General features: G+C 42.3%; 2 protein-coding genes across 5 annotated transcripts in view; both read left to right on the top strand.

Annotated features, from left to right (window-relative positions):
• macf1a (microtubule actin crosslinking factor 1a) overlaps positions 1-5,606 on the top strand; it is a 231,681-nt gene extending 226,075 nt beyond the window's left edge. For all 4 annotated transcript variants that reach the window (XM_065948500.1, XM_065948501.1, XM_065948503.1 and 1 more), the window contains 3 exons: positions 883-1,005; positions 2,089-2,197; positions 3,287-5,606. In XM_065948500.1, coding sequence (XP_065804572.1) covers positions 883-1,005; positions 2,089-2,197; positions 3,287-3,534 — 480 coding nt within the window. In that variant the 3' untranslated portion in view covers positions 3,535-5,606. The remainder of the gene's footprint in view (positions 1-882; positions 1,006-2,088; positions 2,198-3,286) is intronic.
• A 4,125-nt stretch (positions 5,607-9,731) lies between these two features.
• On the top strand, positions 9,732-21,382 carry bmp8a (bone morphogenetic protein 8a). Its single transcript, XM_020647234.3, has 7 exons — positions 9,732-11,287; positions 17,827-18,019; positions 18,731-18,879; positions 18,973-19,152; positions 19,447-19,526; positions 19,624-19,734; positions 20,745-21,382. The coding sequence occupies exons 1-7, from the start codon at positions 10,744-10,746 to the stop codon at positions 20,892-20,894; spliced, it is 1,407 nt and encodes a 468-aa protein (XP_020502890.1). The 5' UTR covers positions 9,732-10,743; the 3' UTR covers positions 20,895-21,382.
• The last annotated feature ends 59 nt before the right edge of the window (positions 21,383-21,441 follow it).

Below are 21,441 nucleotides of genomic sequence, written 5' to 3' on the forward strand. Positions count from 1 at the left end.
CTTGCTGTGGTATTGAAACAGGTATCGTTATCGATTGATTTTTATTAGTATCCAAAGAGAGAGAAATCCTTCTTGACATTTTTTAACACTGAGACTGATCAGGATTACAGATTAAATAAATACCACTGAAAAAAACACAAACCCAAAGCAAATTTTAAGAGGAACCCACAGGTAGATAAGACTAATGTCAAGTTTAGTTAACATAAACAGAGCCAAAAAATAAACCCTGAACAGGACGTCTGTCTCCTCCACTCTGTCTCACTCTGTAACGTCCAATAGAAACATCAGACACACTCTCCATCGTTCTCAACCAGATCATTAGTGCTGTAGTCCTCATCTGATGGTAGTGATGTGTCGTTGTAAATCATCACTGTCAGTGTTGTGTGTGTGTGTGTGTGTGTGTGTGTGCGTGTGTGTGTGTGCGTGTGTGTGTGCGTGTGTGCGTGTGTGTGTGTGTTTTATGGATTTTTGTTGAACATTGTTCAGTTCTTGTCGTCCTCTTGTTGTTCTTGTCAAAAATCACCACATCCCTAACCGTGAAATTTTATTTTTTTGTTCTTGTTTCTTTGTCTTGTCTTTCATCTTTTTGCCTTCTCCCCTCGTTCCTGCTGCTCAAACCCACTAAAACGTCCTCCCTGCATTGTCGGGTTCTCTTAAAAAAAAAAAAAAAAAAAAATCTGCTCTGACACAAAAATACACTGCTACACTGCGCTGCACTCCTCGCTATCCAACCACTCCCTCCCTTCCCTCCATAACTGCTTCCCTCCTTCATTTGCTTCTGTCTTTGGCTGCCTTGCTCTTCATCTCCTCAACCCTCCACCCTTCCTTCCTTCCTTCCTTCCTTCCTTCCTCACTCCCTTCACATTCCCTTCCTCCCTCCAGTCCTCCCATACTCACTCCCGCGACTATGCCAAGCCCTGGCTGGCTCACAGTAAAACTCCAACGCCAACCAAGTGCCACTGCTGCCCAGATCACGGTCATGGCCACACCACTCCTGGGCACGAGGTAACACACTCACCCCACCCAACCCCCCCTTTACCCACCCACCTGTCCCTGTCCCACCCGAACCCCCCACCCCACTGAACGCGCTTAGGCACTAACGCACACTCCTGGGTGCTCACACTGCAACACACACAGAATGCTAGACTTTAGCTGCTGTTGTGTGGAAGCTTTAAAGTCAGATCCAGATGTTTTCTAGTTTGATGTGAAACATCTGCTGAAGGTTGAAAACACTTTCTTTGTGTAGAAAAAACTCTGATGGTGTTGAAGGGTGACGGTTTGAAATGCAAAGCTTTCATTTGACAAGATGAAAACTTATTATAAACATGTATAAATGATGTCTTTGATTTATTATACATGATTTACTGGAGACAACGTTTTCAAATCTTCAAAATAATTTAGCAAAAACATGTATTTAATGTGGATTTGAAAAACCAAACAGTTCATGAATCTATTTGTGTTCATGTGTTTTTATTTCTTTATCTTGTATTTTATCAATCACCAACTTTTTTTTTCAAGCAATTAACTTTTGCTGTGTTTGAAAATAGAAGCTTGAAGTTTAAGGTTTTTTTATGATATTATTGTGTCATACTAACATTTATGCGAGTGCAGAGTCGCTCTATTCATCATCATAGAACAGAAAAAGAAATGAAAACCAAGATAAACACTAAATAAACAGAATGTCTTGTCTTCTTTTCGAAGCTTTTGAGACAAAATTAGCAAGCTGAAACAACCATTCCACTTTTTGCACCCCAATATTTCAGGTGTTTGATGAGCTATTTCATGACAACAGCTCTCTTAAGTCATCATAGTTTTTTTTGTAGAGCAAATTAATTAAAACCCCCTGTGTTAAAAAGTGATATTTATAGTTTGTATAAAGTGTGTTTAGTCTTTATTTGTTCTTAGTTTTATTTCTATAGGTCTGTTTATTGTCGATGTGGATGTGATGTGCTGGTTGTAGAGTAGAATGATCCTGTAGTGATTCTAAACTGAATACTGCTGTGTTTCTAATGTGCTGTCCTTCAGCATCATGAGCTCGCAGTCACAGTCAGGTTATCCTCAGCTGATGTTTCCCGTCTCGTCCTGCAGGGGGCGACGTCAGGGTCCAAACTCAAGAGGCCGACGTTCCACTCGAGTCGAGGGTCGCTGACCGGAGAAAACGGAGGAACGGCCCACACCTGCAAACCAACGAGAACAGGTGAGACATTGTCGTGTTTGTGCTGTGCAACTTTAATGTTTATTGGGGAAAAACCATGGCAACGCGAACCTTTGAATGTTTGCAGGCAGGTTTTTTCCTCGACCATCATCCTATTTCTGCATTTTAGCTTGACAACATGTGTTTATTAGACCCACTCTGTAATACAGCTAAGGCCAGAGGTAGTGTCATGTGTCGATGTCAAATTTCATGGCAGTCCATCAAATGTTGTCCAATTATTTCACTTTCAAAGATCTTTATTAGGATAGTGCCAGTTGATAACAAATGCTATCTCATGACACTTTACAAAAGAGCGGGTAAAAGACCTTACTCTTTGTTATATTTTATCCAAAAAGACCCGACATTAATCCATCATGAGCACTAACTAAAGCAACATTTAGCAAAGTTACAGCTGCAAGGGAACGCTTCCTTTTTAAAAGGGAGAACCCCTCAGCAGAACAGTCATCTGTCAAAACTGTGCTGGTCTACAAATGTGAAACCTCATAGTAGAGCCTCATCTGGTCTGCTTCAAAACAATATGACAGAGAATGTTGGAGCTAGCACACGTGACAAGTTTCACCACCTGTTTTGGCCTGGTGTAATGTCAGGGTTCACCGAAACCTCGATTAAACCTCTGGACACATGGTGCTGATGGCCTAGCGGTTAGGTCACGCCCCATGCACGGAGGTTACAGTCTTTCAAGTAAGCGGCCCGGGTTCAAGTCCAAAATGTGGCTCTTTTCCAGCATGTCATTCCCCCCACTCTCCCTCTCTCTCTCTCTCTCCCAGATGTCCTACTCTATCCACTTTCAAATCTAAATAAAGACTAAAGCCCAAAAATATATCTAATAAACAACATCTGGCAACAAGACAAACCATCTGAAGGATGTTTCAATCTTGATCAAAGTTGTGAAGCCACAGACCAACATGCAAAAAGCGAGGCTTGTGGCCTGGCTGAAATGGTGTCTTACAAGAGTTTATAATCTATGTTTGATTCATAGCTACTTGTTTCCCCTTTGTTCAAACCAAGATATATTTTGTATTTTAGCAGTTTTTTTCACCACCTCTTTCCTCCCTTCTGTCCTCTCAATAGATCCAAAGCGAGGGGGGTCCACAGCCAGCGGTCCGACCAGTCGAGCCGGAAGCCGGGCCGGCAGCAGAGCCAGCAGCCGGCGTGGTAGCGATGCTTCAGACGCATCTGAGCTACAGGACGCCCGCTCTGTCTGCTCCGACGCTTCAGACACACCACGACGGCCCGGTGGCGGGGCTAAACCCTCCAAGATACCCACCATCTCCAAAAAAGCCCCAAGCCCAAAAACCCCGGGGCCTGGGAAGAAATAAGAGCAGCCACAGAGAAGCCGGAGTCGAACCATTGCTACTCCTTTTCAAAGAGAGTGGTCCCCTCTGCCGCAGCAGCTCTTCAAAGTCCATCCAACAGAGCTCGTGTAGAAACGTGCACTATGACTGACATTTCCCAGCGGAAAGAAGGAGACGGATATGAAGAGTGAATCCCCTTCTCAGTCTTTCCCTGGACTCATTAACGGACTGAAAACATGCACAACAGGAGTAACTTTCTGGTCTGTTAGTTCAGGCCAGAGGGGTCACATACCGACTCTTCCCCTTTAAGAAGTGACCCCAGTTTGCCTTTCGGTCTCCTGCTTTGTCTTTGAAAGTTCCCCACCAGCGTGGAACCATCAACACCGACTGACTTGACGTGATGCTGCCTTACTTTGTGTTACTCTCTCCTGTCCTGATCACACAGAGCAACATAGAAAGTCTTGAAACTGCTTTTTACCACACTGACACACAAATACACACTCGAACACAGAGGCGGGGTAGGGAGTGGGACACACCACCGCCACCACCACGGCTACAAAAACACAAAAACGCTCCGATGACTTTCAGGAAAAAAAAAAAAAAAAGAAGAAGAAAAGAGAATTTTTTGGGCTTGTGGGCGAGATGCCTCAAGGATGAGTTTAAAAAGAAAATATGCAACGACTGCCATGTCGCTTCCTCTGGACTGGTTGACGAGAAAAGAGAAAAAGTGTCACCTCAGCAGATCTCAAGGATCAGAAACCACAATTGGAGATCTTAAGAGGCGGGAAAAATGCTGTGCAACTTACACACACACGCACACACAAGCGTGCGCACACACACACACCGGCTAACCTCAGGCTCAGAGGATCGCTGGTGGTGGTGACGGTGCTGCTGCAGCTGAGGGCAAACACTCACACACCGCAGAGCAGACTCCTCCCGACCGCTGGAAGGTTAAGATCGGCCTCCTGTGTGCATTTCAGTAAAAGGCGGTGTGGTATGTCACATGTTACAATCCAAAACTCAACAGATCACAAACCGGCAATAGAAAGGACTATTTTTACCCATAACTAACAACACATTACTGACAATATACGACATGTGTAACCTAACCCGATGTTCGACAACCAGCATGCACTAATTGTCTCTTCCTCTGCAGTTCCACCTTAGTGTCTACACTGTGTTGCCCCCAGCAGCACACACACACCCTTACACACAGGGTGGTGTGTATTATGTGTGTCAATGTTACAGGAAACAAAAGAGGTCAATGACTTGAGTCACTGTATGCAAACATTTTAATTTGCGAATGTCATTTTGTTTTTCTTCTCGTTGTGTTCTGGTTAATTTATAATCCAGTTGTACTTTTGTTAACTAGCTTGAAAGGAAAATCTATTTATTTTTCAGGTTCATGTCATATCACCGTCTGAGGAGAGTGATGTAGTGTTAAGGTTAAAGACATTGTGACTCTTTTTGTACTGAGGAAAAGTGCGCTCCGCTCTCTGACTTTATTTGTGAGTAAAGTGTGTTTCTACTTCATGTAACATTATTCACTAGATCGCTGATTCTAGCGACAGCCTTGTTTCTTCATTTCTCTCTTTTGCTAATGACTACAATTCCCAAAACATGACCAAAGGGGTTTGCCCTTCATCTGTAGAAAGAACTACAAATATGAATGACAGGACACCGGAGTGGAGTGGACCAATGAGAGTTGGGTTTCCTTCCCTCATGTCCCTTCCAAGTGTCTCTTCTAGACTTTTTTTTTTTTTTTTTTCCAAATGTCCTGTCGTCGATGGGGCCGAGTCGTCTGTGTGTTATCTCAGCGTAAGAGATGAAGTCTATGGAGAAACTAATGAAATTACAGTGAGAAAGAAAGACATCTTACGGTGATTTTTATTTATTTATTGTCTCTCTGAGGGGAGGGGGATTCTGGGCGCAGGAGACGAGTCCTCCACCTTTTGATGCTGTGCTACTCTCAGTGTGATATGACAACATGGAGGGAGCGAGGGGTGTTACTAGGAGTCAATTGTGTAAAACAAAAAACTAAAATTATAAACAATTTTTTGTTCTGTTTTTGTATTAAAAATATGCTTGCAGTAAAACTTTCTCTTGTCTTTGATTTGTTGGGTTTATTTATGGATTTATGTGACGGCTGCACGGTGGTTTGAGTTTTCATGTTCTCCTCGTGCATGCGTGGGTTTCCTCCAGTCATTCCTCCCACAGTCCAAAGACGTGCTCGTTACGTTGATTGGTGACTAAATTGCTTGTAGGTGTCAATGTTTGTCTCTTCATGTCAGCCCTGTGATTGAGCAGTTCTGGGTGTGCCTCGCCCAATGACGGCTGGAACCCACATCAGTGGAGAAAATGGACGGATGGATTTGGGATCAAGTCTGAAAGATTCTGTGTTTGTTTGTTGAAGTACGTGTGGTGTGGAAATAGAAAAATGAAATGTCCAAAATGGGCACGATGTGGATAAACGATCACAATTTTTCAAGTTCAGGTTCTTCGTCTTTGATAGGTCTAGATGGGATGTCTTTATTTAGAGATAAGACAGTGGATAGAGTCGTGAATCGTAGAGAGAGAGAGCGTGGGGATTGACAGGTTAGAATGGAAACCCAGGCCGCTTGCTGGGAGGACCATGGCCTCTGTACATGGGGCGCGTGCACTAACCGCTAGATTACTGGCGCCATGATAGTAAGTAACTTCAAATCAAATTCTCAAAAGTAATTAATGATTACTTGGTGTAGTGGTGCGTCATCATTATTACCATATCATATCAGTAGTTACTCCTATAGGAAAGTAAGACATCAAACTGGGTGGTTACTCACTAAACTGTTCACTAGTTAGTTCAGGCTTTCCCGACCCCACGAGGAGTCGCCTTTAGCTTTTCTTTTTTGATAAATATAAATTATATGGAACACACAGGTTACTATGGACCAATGCCAGAACAAGAATCTTTCAGAGTCTCTGTCTGTCTGTCATCCAGTGTGAAGAAATGTCCTCCCAGCTTTACTTCCTCTGTCCACAATAATAAACACCAAAAAGATGTTTACTTACTACATGATTGAAGACAAATTAATTTGAGCAAAAAGCTACATGTGTTTTGAACGTCTGGGGTTGCCAGAGTTTTGTGAAGTCGAACAGGTTGGTAACCCCTGAGTTAGTCCCTTCATTCATTCCCATGTGACCATGCAACATTTTGTGCACCATATCTACCTGTTAACTAACGGAGCACTAACAGTTAGGTCCACATTGGTTAGTGAGTAACTGCAAAATAAAAGTGATGCTACCATAAGGAGTGATAAGTAAGTAAAACTGTATTGATATAGCACTTTTAAATCACTCAGTTACAAAGTGCTTCACAAATAAAAGCAATCAAACAATGCATACAGTGAGTGGTTTATTTGCATAGATGCACCACCTACATGACTTCTTGTTTTTGGAAATGCATTTTGGGCAATCTTTGTCTTTATTGGATAGTACAGCTGAAGACAGTGAGGAAAAGAGTTCAGAATCAATCCCACGTCCTCTGCAACGAGGACTATAACCTCTGAACATGGAGCGCTCAACATAACCACTACAGGCTACTGATACCCCCATGATGTCTTTGATCTGATATTTAATTTCCCTTATTTTTCAGGCTTCCCTTTGTTTGTTTTTTTAAGATATATAATCCGTTTTTAACTTACATACTCATACCAATGGATTTTATTTAAAAGTCTGCTTGATGTGAGAATATCTTTGTAACTTCTGAAGAGGTTGGAATGATCTAAATGGATGCAAAGTGTGTGTCTTCTCTCCTGCGTGCGTGCCTACATTCTCACGTCTGACATGCCCACCACAGACTCAGAGGAAGTGACCGGACATTTCTAGGTAATTATCCTGGGAAAGATAAGGACACACCCGGCTGGGGATCTTCACTTCTGTGGACAGAAGGAGAGGAGGTAAACACAGGGGAGGTGGTGCATGCACAGTGATGGTTGAAAGCCAGTTAGATAATTTGAAATGTCTTATTCTCCCTTCACTTAAAGTCTTTGTGTTACTGTCCCACTTGGTGTCTGTGCGAGACAGAGAGAATTTGAAAATAACTTTGTCCTGTTTACTTGGCGGTTCCACCGGAGATGATGAAGCTAGTCCTCCCTCTGCAGCTGTGTGTACACAAACAAAAACACATAGTCCTTATTTTCTGTGCCTCCATCCTACGGTCCCTCCAGCAGTCCATCTGTCATCCCTGTCTTCTCCTTCGATGACAGTCCTCCCTCTCTTACACCACTTCTGCCTCTCAGGAATGTCATTATTCATTTTAGTTGGGTTTGTAGGGTTTTATCGGGCACCCTCTGTTCTTTCACCTCCTCCTCCTCAGCTCACTCCTCACCACTATCTCTCCAGACAAAGAAAAACTCCTAAAGCCTCAGATGTGCAGGGGAGAAGAATAACATAAGTAGCAAAGCGTTAATTCCTGGCATTTGGGACTCGCCCTTTCGGCCAGGACGAAATGAAGTGCGGTCAGTTTGGTTTGGTCAGTGTTATTCATGCCTTTCAAAGTCACCACAAGTACCAGGCCGCTTTGAAGAAGAGAGTACACAAACATGGTCTGGCACAGGGCTGAGCCTCGCGACTATATTTGAGTCATTTCTTCCCTCTGAATTTTTGGGTTTGAACACAGTGAATGTGTTCGCATTAGACTCGCTGCAGGGAGACCTTAAAAAAAATGATGCAGGAAAAAGGGGTGAAACAGTTTAACCTGAGCACCTACCACAGCTGCAGAGGGGTGAAATGTTTGTATTTAATGTTAGCTTTATGGCACACCTGCTTTGAATTTTAAATGTGTGGTTAATTGGTTCCAACCACAGATATATGGCAGTGATGTTTAAGACCTTTAGCTTTGACTTTGCATAAGAAATGATAACGTAATAATAATCTAAAAGGGAAAAAGGGATATTTATGGAGTGTCTGAAACGATAACTTTAATTAATAGCATTACCAGGCTTTTATTTACCATTGGGCCAAACGTCAATCTGAGACTGAACTTGAATTACTTTCAAACAAAACAAAGCACAGCAAAGATAAGAAAGAATAAATGTACACCAGACAGAATATTTAATTGTGTACCAAATTAGGATGCCGATAAATGACTCATCATTAATATGATCTTTCTTTTTAAGAGAGCTTCCTAAACCTGCTGCAGGCATGCATACTCTCTTTTTGTCTTTCTTGGACAGATGTTTAAGCTCATCTTTTTCTTTTTTTGTGTCTTGCTGCTTTTCCTTCTCGTATTTGTTTGAAACTATTTGAACACAAAACACACCGAGGCCTCTAACTGAGACCTGACTTTATTTGTCAAAACTTGCAGCATCACCAGGCCAGTAAAAGGGACCGGGCCTTACATTGGGATGGGCTTCACGATATAAGTCCAAATTGTTACAACATACAAAAAATATTACTGTAAGTTTAGTTCAGATGGAGGGGAAAATCTGCTTTTTGCTCGCATGCTAACCTTAAAAAGTGAACTAATTAACATGAGTTACTAATCTTATATGATCACAATAGTCTAAATCTTTACGCTCATGACTCTAGCGTTAAGTTTGGGAATTAATTTTTTTACTGCTGTATTGTTTATTTTCTAAAAAATGTTATATAACTCAAGTAGCCTAGTGTCTTAGTGTTAGCTTTCAAGCTAACATGCCATAGTACTTCAAGTTTCTGTTACAATAATGATCCAGTGTCAAACAGTAGTAAAATATATAGATATTATTAATAAAGTCTAGCTGGTGTATTCTTGTAAAAAGTTGAGCTGGTTGAGGTAATAGTCAGAGATAATAGTCATTGGAAAACTCATCTAAGATAAATAAACTTTTATCAAGTGAACATAGAATACATGTTTTCACTGGAACTTTAAGGTAGCCTACAGTACAGTAAAGATGAATGATTAATAACGTTTCAGGTACATTTCATCCCCTTCACTTTCACTTCTTAATCCTTGTTGTGAATAGGTCTACAGTTGCTTTTAAACAGGGCATCAGGCCACTTGACGTGCTTCCCGCTGAGCCGCCTGAGACTTAAACGTTGAGTAGCTATGAAAGGAAGCAGTCATGAGCAGATGAAAAGATAGATGGGTGGATGTAAGAGGGAGCGAGAGAGAGAGAGAGATGAGGTCTCCCAAATAGACCGCTGGGAGGGGTGGTGATGAGATGTGAGCAGCAGGGAGAAGTTTAAAGACTTGAAAGAGGTGGAGAGGCGGAGGCTGGGATGGAAACTCCCTCCTGGTTATGAACAACTGTTTCACTCTGTAAGCTTCATGCACAGGATACACTCTCACTGCTGCAGACGCTCACACACTCCCAACTGAGTGTGAACAAGAGCCGCCACACATCTGAGGACTGTGGGAGAAACCCTCTCACCTCTCTGAAGGATTACAAATTAGGGAACAATTTCCTGGCGTTATCGTTTTTTTATAAATTGGATTAAGGAAGACATCTGGAACCTCAGAGACATGTGGGTGGGGAGCAGTCATGAATGGAAAATAAGCACTCAAGGATGACTGGATAAGAGCTTCCAGCAGTGGATTCTCCACCGCAGGAGATCCACTGGAGGTATCTCATCAACTCGCTGCAGGTGTGAGCGTCATTTTCCTGTGAGGTCAGGGAGGTTTGGGAGCGAAAACCTAATGACACGGCTCTCAAATTCCACTCCAATCTCTGCGGCACCTGCTTATCACGGAAATTGCTTTCCATCCTCCGAGTTTACGACTTCAAAGCGCAGACCAATCTTCTATAGAGGCATTGTTTGTCTATATTCAAAACACATTGTAGGCTTGTAATTATGCCCTTACGCTTATTATCTCTTTTTCTCCTGCTGCACGACTAAGAGGGAGCAGAAGAGAGTGTTAGGAGGTTTTTTTTTTCTTCTTTTTGCAGATTAGAGAAGGTAGACAAGGGAGAGAGGAAGCCAAAGGGGGGAGGGAGAGATAAACAGAGGCAGTTTTAGGCAGTAAACACGTCCAGTCCAGAGGCAGCTCTCCTCTAAACACATCAGGCATAAATCAGTGTTTGAGAGTTTGTCTGTGGAGACTCTGAAACAGGAGGACAAACAGTCAGAGGAGTGAGGAGAAACACTGTTCTGCGTCTGGAAACACTGGAGGAAGATAAATTGAAAGTTGTGATTATTTTTTTTTGAGGTATAAAAGTTTTGATTTGCAAACAACAGAAGAAGAAGAAGAGCCAGGAGCAGACCACAGCGATGGCCTCAGACGTCTCCCACAGCTTCTCTTGTCTTTGCAGCAACATGGAACAGCAGCACATAAAAAAAAACTGCAATGGGGTCCAGACCTTTTCCACCTCCAGACCTCACCGGCCTCTCCTCCACCTGAGGACTCTGCTCCTCCTGCCCCTGCTGCTCCTTCTCTTCCTCTCCCTGTGGAGCCAGCAGGCCGAGGCTGTGGTTCACTCCAGCTTCAGGCGGCTCAGCGGCCGTGAAAAGAAGGAGATGCAGAAGGAGATCCTGTCCATCCTGGGTCTACCAGGTAGACCCAGACCCCACCCTCCACTACGTCCACCCTCCTCTGCACCGCTCTTTATGCTGGACCTGTACCACGCCATGTCGGTGGATGGAGAGGATGATGGGAATGAGATCATTGTGAGCGGACCTGGCATGGGGAGGTTTGGGGGGGCAGAGAGGTTAACTCAGGTCAGCTACGCAGCACCGCCAACTCTCAGCACGCACACACCTCCACTGGGGACGGTGGTCAGCGAGGCCGATACGGTGATGAGCTTCGTCAACCTGGGTGAGTAGTCTACACCTGTGCTTAAAGACAGCTGCATTTTGCCAGGAGGTCTCTGGAGGATAATGTGCACAGGAAGTGACGCAGTTTAGATCTCTTTGTGTTTTTGCTTGAGGTAAAATTTGAAGAAAGTAAAAAAAAGAACTAAAGAGCTCCGTCCACAAAATCTCATAATTCACAAATAGAAAATATAAGACAGGCTGATACATCACATAATGAGATTGTAAGTTATTGGAAGAGTCCATCATCAGTTGGCTGTTTTAAGCAGATCAGGTCATTTTCTGTTGCCAACTTGTTGGTCAACTTGATAAATTATTAAACCATAAAGTATTTGTGTTGAGCCTATCATAAAACAGGACACTGGCTTCATGAATACAGCTTTAGTTGTTCCTGTCCAGTCGATTGTTCTAAAACTTTATCATCAAGTCAATTCAAATTTAATTTAATTAATTTTTTTTTAAACTATCCCTCATTTCTTTGTGCATCTGGAGTATTCCCATCTTTCATCATGGCTTATTACTTCATTTAAGTTTCTTGGCTTCCATTTACGCCATATTTCAAACCAAAATAATGAAAAATAGATGATTTTGGACGATTTGTTTGAAACAGTCTCTTCCCAAATTGCATTCACTTACTCTGAATCACACCTGCAAGAAGTAATCTGTGTCACTGGTTGTGCTGAAGGTTACTGTTGGTTGAAAATGAGTCATACATATATCAGCTAAGAACAGTGGTTCAAAGAGATGATAAGTGGCGCTAGTGGTGAAGGGGTTAGTGAGCACGCCCCATGTAAGGAGGCTGTGTTCCTCCAGACAGGCGACCAGGCTTTGAGTCCTACCTGTGGCTCCTTTCCTGCATGTCATTCCCCGCTCTATTTCTCCCTGATTTCTGACTCAATCCAGTCAAGATAAGTTCTTGCTAAGGATAACATGAAAATACTTAAGAAGTTGACGGCTAGCTCAGCTTAGCATAGAGACTCGAGAGAAGGGGGAAACACCTGATCAGGTCTCGTCAATAAATTCTAACCAAAGCCACCAACCAACTCCTCTAAAGCTCACTAAACAATTTGATTTCTGCTGTCATTCATCTGTTAAAAAATCAGAGTAAAGACAACACGTTGAAGTTTTACCAGCAGTTGTGTGCTAGACGTCTGTATGGCCGTGTGAATTGACTTCAAGGACACATACTTTTTAGTTCTGTTTCTGTGCACATTAAACAAGCACAGATAAAGGTGAAGCTGGGGGGTGATTCTGTCACATTTGGAAACAGCCAGGCTTTGTGCTAAGCTAAGCTAATCAGCTGCTTTCTAAAGCTGCGGATTTTGCTCACCAATCTTCTCGTCTAACTCTTGGCAAGTAGGCAGACAAGTGTATTTCCCTAGATGACAAACTTTTCCTTTAACCTTGAATTAAGAACATTTCTGTCATCAATTTTAAATGACAGAGCAGTTTGGGACTTTTTGGTGGTTTTTTGCCACAAAATGTAAACACTGAAAGGATGAAATTACACCGTGTGTGAACTTGATGACACCGTCAGTGACATGCAGGTTTAGATTTTCTGCTGTGCAAATTTCCACAAACATTCAACCACCACAGAGAGGATCAAAACCAGAACTGCTAAACTATATTGGTAGGTTTGCATTTCTACCCAGCATTCTTGCATCCACCGGCCTTTCTGCCAGAGCCACACTGAGCCGAGCATCCGGATACTTCTCTAGTTATGAGAAGATCTCCAGTACGACGTGTGATCGGGATCAATAATGAAAGTATTACAGAACCTAATCTGAACAGATTACATCCTTTCTTCAATATTTACTCAAAGGTCTCTTTCTTTTGCAGATTAATGACTAAAATATAAATAAAAAGAAGGAGAAAGTACATTTTACACTCTGTTGCTGAACACGCTACACACACATAGGCACATGCATGCATTAATGGAGAGACGTCAGAGTGGAGGGGCTGCACACAGTGAATACTCCTGAGATGGTGGGGGTTCGGTGCCTTGCTCAAGGGCACCCCCGACCGTGCTCAGGAAGTGACCTGGCACCTCTCCAGCTACCAGACCAACTGCTAGATTTGGTCCGCACCAGGACTTGAGCCAGCGACCCTCCAGTTCCCAACCCTAGTCAACTACAGACTGAGCTACTGCCACCCCGTTTGACTAAATCATTGTTTGTGTGATCGTTGAGTAAGTGGATAGTGCTGATGACAGTACACAATAATAGATCCAATAATAGTTCCAAGCTGTGAATCTTAGAGCTGATAAATTTTGTATTTATTTAAATCCACTAAACTTTACAATGTAGTTTCTCCGTCCTCTCTTTTTTGTTGTTTATTAAAGTAAATGTTCAGTCTTAACACTTAAAACAGTTTTCTGCACAAAGCAAACACAGCATTCATTTGTACCATACAGAAGAAAAACGGTAGCACATTGCCACCCAGACTGTGTGTGAATATTCGTCCTCCCGTCCAAACCGCTCAGCAGCCTGACTGATGCCTATCTGTCCGAGCATAAAAATTAAACATCCTCCTCTGAATGGCTTCCTTCCTGCTGCTCCTCTGGACCGGGACGATGCTCTGCTCCCAGTGCACCGTGGGAAACATCTTCTCCTCTCTCTGCTCAGCGTCTGTCATACAGTCACGTCTAAATGAATGGTTTCCTTTTGCAGATTTAGTTCTGTTTTGGAGAAAATGATGCACCCTCAAATTTATCACTCACCACTACAAAACAGTCCGTCCTTCAAACAGCCACGATCCAGTAAACAACGGTGACTCGTGCCTTGACCAACATCGCATGCTGCTGTGTCCTTTGAAAGGATGACGTTTAAATTCTACTGTGAACTCTTAGTTTGAACATCATCAGATCTTCTCATGAGGGAAAAAAAACACTTAAATCTATCCTAACATGCTAACTAAGGTTGTCAACATTTTCGATACTCTACTTTTCATTACCACTTTTTCCAAAATGACATCATCTCCACTAATTTAATGATCAATATGTTCAAAAAGCATCAAGCTTCACTGGGGCGGCTGTGGTTCAGTGGTATAGTTGGACGTCTCTCAACCGGAAGGCTTGGTGGTCGATCCCTTTCCGTGCCAGAAGCCCAGTAGGCTTTGTCCCGGCAGCAGAAGCCAGGCTCTCGAGTAGCCTGAGCTCCCCCAACCGTCAGCGAGGAGATATGGCACTACTACCACCAGACGTCCCTGACGCCGTCCTCATTCATGCACGGCCTGCTCCAACCTCAACCTCAGCGGAAAACTGGGGCGTGAGAAATACAAAGGAGTAATCCTGCCTGCATGTTATCCCATATGCTCTTTTGTAAAGCGTCTTGAGATAACACAAACAGATAACATGAAGTGGCGCTATACAAATAATGATTGAATGATCCCCCAGCTCCTGCAGCCACACGTTGATGTGTCCTTTGGCAAGACACTGGATTAGATCATTCTGATTACATCAGTCTGTGAATGTTTAGATATGATCTGCGGTGTACAAATACCTTGAGTAATTAGAATACTTAAAAAGTGCTATACAAGCTCACAGATCTTCTGTATTTTTAAATCCAAAGCTACATTCATATTTACAGGTCGGCAAATATTGACCTTTTGGTGCCTTTGAAGATGCATCAGTAACGTTTGTCTTTCACTCACACACTGAGGGCAAAAGAGGTTAAACTGTCTTCATTGCACAAATAAATTTGCAACATTTCCATACAGAGAAACGCTGCCAATGTGCTTGTGCAATTTAGACAGTGTGCAAAAGTTTGCTTGGAATTTTTGGCAATTAAAACTAAGAAATGTGGCATCGGAACAGGTTATCTGTAATGTTTAAAATTCTGTTTTAATGATGCTTAAAGTGTTTTTTTTAAACATTTTATTTTGGTGTATTTTCTCTTTTCATGACCTTTTGAGCATCCGTCCCCCGATCCACTGCAGAGATTCTATATTCAGCTTCTGTTTCTATGACTAATCTAATCAGCGTGTGCAGTCAGTTCATGTAAGTTCAATCAAACAGGCATGGGTGTGTGTTCCTACGCATATGTAATGGGAAGACACAGCTGGTTAAAATTAAAAGCCACACTGACACACACTGAAAAAAAAAAAGCAAAAAAAAAGCAAACGGTCTGAAGAGATGAAAATACTGCTGCGGAGGGAGCCACTCTAAAAATACCGGGCAGACCTGCAATTAGTGGTGTGTGTGCTGAGCAGCTGCTGTGGTTCAAGGCACTAAGTGTCTCTAATTACTGCTCTGTGTGTGTGTGTGTTTGTGTGTGTGCTCTGTGATTCAAGCACGCCCAGCCCATCACGGGTGTCCTGTCCTCAATATCTCTATTTATTACGTGCATCAAACTTTTTTGTGTCCCAGTGGGGGGTTCCACCGATGTCTGAGATTCATGTTGCCATGGTTACAGTCTATCAACTTGCACTAACATGTTGGGCACATGAAGACCACTTGTAGACGTGTGTCAGATCACTTTTATGTTTCTACATCGGTTGAGTTTGCTTAAAAGACATGGCACCTGGCATGTGAACGGCGGCTGATGACGCACCCTTAAGAGAGACATCTCACCTGCATCCTGTTGGATAAACAGTGTGGTCACGCAGGACATTGGTAAATACAGAGGTGGAAACTTGCTGAGTACATTTACTGGAACAGTGGTTCTCAACTGGTCTAGCCTCAGGACTCACCACCAAATCTATTTGCACCTTTTTTATACTACATTCATCTTGAACTTACATTTTACAAAAGGAACATCCAGCCCAACGCTTGACCTAACATTTACAAACTAAACTACTTAGAACTGTGGTTATCGATCCCCTGGACTTTAAGTTGAGTATGTCTGGAAAGCTGGACTGTTACTTAAAACAAAGTAAAGGCTCTGAGTACTTGTTCCACTAGCAAAGAAAGAGGTTAAAAGTTCTGAGTAAATAAAAAGCAGACATTTTGTAGTATTTTCACATTTGCATAGTGTATAGATATCACTTGTCCAGTTATTCGCCCAATTGAGTTTTTCTTTGGGATTTCCTGAGACAACGCTTATGTCATCTCTCTCTGAAATCTGTAGCCCGATACGTGTAAACCTATTTTTAACATGAGTCTACGGTTCTACTCGAGGTTTCTGCCTGTTCAACATGAGTCTACGGTTCTGCTCGAGGTTTCTGCCTGTTCAACTTTTGCTCGAGGTTTCTGCCTGTTCAACTTGAGTCTGGTTCTGCTCGAGGTTTCTGCCTGTTCAACTTGAGTCTGGTTTTGCTCAAGGTTTCTGCCTGTTCAACTTGAGTCAGGTTCTGCTCGAGGTTTCTGCCTTTTCAACTTGAGTCTGGTTTTGTTGGAGGTTTCTGCCTGTTCAACATGAGTCTGGTTCTGCTCGAGGTTTCTGCCTTTTCAACTTGAGTCTGGTTTTGTTGGAGGTTTCTGCCTGTTCAACATGAGTCTGGTTCTGCTCGAGGTTTCTACCTGTTCAACTTGAGTCTGGTTCTGCTCGAGGTTTCTGCCTTTTCAACTTGAGTCTGGTTCTGCTTGAGGTTTCTACCTGTTCAACTTGAGTCTGGTTCTGCTCGAGGTTTCTGCCTTTTCAACTTGAGTCTGGTTCTGCTTGAGGTTTCTACCTGTTCAACTTGAGTCTGGTTCTGCTCGAGGTTTCTGCCTGTTCAACATGAGTCTGGTTCTGCTCGAGGTTTCTGCCTTTTCAACTTGAGTCTGGTTCTGCTCGAGGTTTCTGCCTGTTCAACTTGAGTCTGGTTCTGCTCGAGGTTTCTACCTGTTCAACTTGAGTCTGGTTCTGCTTGAGGTTTCTACCTGTTCAACTTGAGTCTGGTTCTGCTCGAGGTTTCTGCCTGTTCAACATGAGTCTGGTTCTGCTCGAGGTTTCTGCCTTTTCAACTTGAGTCTGGTTCTGCTCGAGGTTTCTACCTGTTCAACTTGAGTCTGGTTCTGCTCGAGGTTTCTGCCTTTTCAACTTGAGTCTGGTTCTGCTCGAGGTTTCTACCTGTTCAACTTGAGTCTGGTTCTGCTCGAGGTTTCTGCCTTTTCAACTTGAGTCTGGTTCTGCTTGAGGTTTCTACCTGTTCAACATGAGTCTGGTTCTGCTCGAGGTTTCTACCTGTTCAACTTGAGTCTGGTTCTGCTCGAGGTTTCTGCCTTTTCAACTTGAGTCTGGTTCTGCTTGAGGTTTCTACCTGTTCAACTTGAGTCTGGTTCTGCTCAAGGTTTCTGCCTGTTCAACATGAGTCTGGTTCCTCACAAATTTCTGCTTGTTCAACTTGAGTCTGGTTCTGCTAAAGGTGTCTACCTGTTCAACTTGAGTCTGGTCCAGCTTGAGGTTTCTACCTGATTAAAGGATTTTTTTTTCTTGCCACTGTAACTTTGCTAAATGTTGCTTGTTGTGCTCATTGTGGATTAATGTTGGGGTATTGTGATTAATATAACAAAGACTTATAGACCTTCTCCCTCCTAGTGACGTTTCTTGAGAATACATTATTTAATCAATTGGAGCTATACAAATAAAAATTGATTAATTGATCCTGCCTTTCTGTCTGCAGTGGAGCAGGAGCGAGACCTCCTACAGCCGCGTCCGTACTGGAAGGAGTTTCGTTTCGACCTGACCCCCCTCCCTCAGGGTGAGACTGTGACGGCAGCAGAGTTTCGTATATATAAAACCCTGACGATGGGCCAGAGAGCCAACAGAACGCTGCATATCTCTGTCTATGAGATCCAACGAGAGAACAGACACAGGTAACCGTACATTAGTTTATTTTCTTCCTTTTTTTCGATGAATGTATGTATGTGGTTTTTTTTCATTTTTCGCCATAGGTATGCATGTAATTTTTTCATTTTTTTTGTATGTACTGGAATATTGTTTTTTTCAATGAATGTATGATGTATGTATATGTTTGTATATATCTTTGCATGTATGTACAGTATGTATGCATGAGCCAAAAACCAAACAAATTTTCTGTTTTATTGATTAATTTTCCACTAAACATAGAATATTCAAACTTCAGGGAGAGCACACTGCCTTCATTTTAAATAAAATGAATAAAATAAAATATTTTATCTACATGATTATATTTACAACATCATTAAAGTTAAGTCTGCCTGACGCTGTCAATCAAACAAACAATCTTTCTCTCTATGATGGTCACCTTAGGAGTGAGGAAAGAAGGCGCGTATTGGCTTCTGCAGCTCTCCAATCACATACAGGCATGCAGTGCAGGTCCCGTTCAATCAGCAACAGGGGCACACTGTCAGCTCTTGTCCAGTCACTGATGGGTACTTTCAGCACAGAACAAATAAGTGTGACAGGAGCAACAAATAAAACAACAAACCCAAAGAGGCGGATCAGTCTAATAGTACTAATAATATAATCACACTCATTAAAAGTGGATGAATCTATATTTGTGTATAACGAGATGTTGATCACACCCTTCGTGTCTCCCCCGTCAGAGAGCCAGAGCTGGTGCTGCTGGACATGCAGTCTGTGCCTGCAGGTCAGGAGGGCTGGCTGGCTTTCGATGTCACCTCAGCCTCCAACCACTGGCTCCTCCACCCGCGCAGCAACCTGGGAATACGTCTCTATGTGGAGACAGAGGAAGGTGGGTTTGTTAGAGTTACATAGCTTTTGATTTAATTATTTAGAGTAGTCAAACCTTTCCTCTACTGACTGATCTCTGCTCCGTCCCCATCAGACCGCTCCCTCTCTGCAGGCTGGATCGGGCTGGTGGGTCGCCGGGGTCCTCGCTCCAAACAGCCCTTCATGGTGACCTTCTTCAGGGAGAGTCAGATCCCGTGCCGACCGCCTCGAGCCGTCAAACCACATCCACGCAGGAAGAAACCCAAATACGACCTCCCCGTCCCCAGCATCCACAGTGAGCTTCCATGTTCTGGACTTTTTTGTGTTACAGCTCTGATTGTTTCTTTACTGTTAGAAAATGTCTTGTTCTATTATTACAAAGATTTAGGAATTGAATTGTTAATTATCTAGTTATTGGGACATTTTCAAGTTTTTGAAATACATGAAAGTACTGCTGCATAAAAACGTTCCTGAACACTTGGGACTATTTAATAGACTTTTTTTTAAGAAGTAAGGAACCCTACTTTACTAAGAAATGATGTTGAGTGTTAAACCTTACGTCATATTTCTAAATCTTGTCCGTGTTCAGACCGGAGTCCTGCAAACAACGGGGGTGAGCCGTGTAAAAAACACGAGCTCTACGTCAGCTTCAGTGACCTGGGATGGAAGGTCAGCTCACACGCTCAGCTTTTGTTCATCCTACTTTGACTTTATTATTTGAAATGTTTAAATGTACTCGTGTTGTTGTTCTGTGTTGTTCCTTCAGGACTGGGTTTTGGCGCCGACCGGATACTCGGCGTATTACTGTGATGGAGAATGTTTTTATCCTCTGGGCTCCTGCATGAACGCCACAAACCACGCACTCATACAGCAAGTGGTACGTTCAGCGATGACACAAAACATATCAAACACTTCTACACACCCTGGTATCAGGGATCATATTTATTTAATCTTTTTCACTTCTGGAGAAAACTTTTCATTCCTGTTTGCTTTGAAATCTTACAACACATTTGATTAAACTGTGTTGCTCAGTATTAATGAAAAGAAAAAAGTTGAAGTTAACTATAAATGTAACGCTTCTTCTTTACTATGCTGCTTTTAATCTTCTTGTGAGGTAGAAGTTTTTACTTCAGTACTTCAGATTGTGCCCCTGCTAAATTTCAATGACATGAAAATAATTTAATTGCAGCACCTTTCTTTGTCCTTTCAAGAATGAGACCCTTCTTTTGTTTTTTTACATTATTCAATCAGGATTTTGATTTGCGTTATTTTACACAACTTACATGCACTTCCTTTGTTTAAATTTTGCACCTTCACTTTTTACAATACCTTGTCTTATATGGTTAGATATAATCTGTTGTTTTCAGGGATTTTCATTTGTGAATTCTTACCATGAAATCTATTCGTAGTTTGACTTGTGTCAGACTTTTCTCCTTTCAAAATGTCTGACAGATTCTATTAAATAACTTTTTTTCGACCCAAAGAACTTGATTCAACCAAAATGTCTGGGAGAAATCATGCAGCATAATTTTGTGTTTCTTTCTTCGCCCATGAACCATCAACTCGACCCTGCAGATTTATTTTTGAGGCTCTTAGAGGGGCTCGACGTCTGGGTTGGAAATGGAGGACTGGTTTTAACGAGCGAACTGAATAAAAAAGGTTCAAATGAGCTCCATCAGTTTTAAACATCTAATGCGACTCGGGAGCTTTTCTTTGCAGGAATGACGTCTTTTACTTTAAGTAGATTTTGTTGGCAACACTCTCGTATTTCTACATCGCTGTATTAGAATCTGAATCCTCCAGTGAAGGATCAGGGGAAATGTTTCAGTTCAGATCTTAACCATGTCTCTCTCTCTCTCTCTCTCTCTCTCTCTGCCGTGTTCTCAGGTCCACCTCCTGAAGCCTGACGAGGTTCCTAAAGCGTGTTGCGCGCCCACCAAGCTCAGCCCCATCTCCGTCCTCTTCTACGACGACAACAACAACGTCATCCTGAAGAAACACCGCAACATGGTGGTCAAGACCTGCGGCTGTCTATGAGTGTGGACAGCGAGACGAATCCAGCACAAATCTCCAGGGAGGATTTTATAACTGCAGACATGAACTCTATCAGTGTTTAAGGATTCTAACTAATTAAGTGATTCCACATACGTTCTTTACACCACGTTTTTAAAATGAGACTATTTTATACATCAGAGGTTTGTACAAATGAGACGTACTGATGAGTCTAAATGGAAATACCTTTGACCTGATATAAACATCACTTTCACTTAAGTTTTTTTCAAGATTATAATTAAGTTAAATATATTTTCATGCCTCTTTGAAAGGCGACAAACACAGAGAATCATATTATTTAACCTCGAGTGTTCACAGATTTTTTATGGCAAATGATATTGAATGGCAGCGGATGCTATGAGTGATGCCTGTTCTGTTTTTATAAAAGAAATGATAAGTGTATATGAAGAGAACATTTCAATTTGTTTAACTGAATAAAGAAATATTTACAGTCTATTGACCATTTCATGTAATGTTGGTGTTTTGTCATTATTTCCAGAGAAAGATAGATTTCATTTATTTTAAACTTGAT

The sequence above is a fragment of the Labrus bergylta genome, chromosome 19 (genome assembly GCF_963930695.1).
Source record: "Labrus bergylta chromosome 19, fLabBer1.1, whole genome shotgun sequence".
Classification (NCBI taxonomy): Eukaryota; Metazoa; Chordata; class Actinopteri; order Labriformes; family Labridae; genus Labrus; species Labrus bergylta.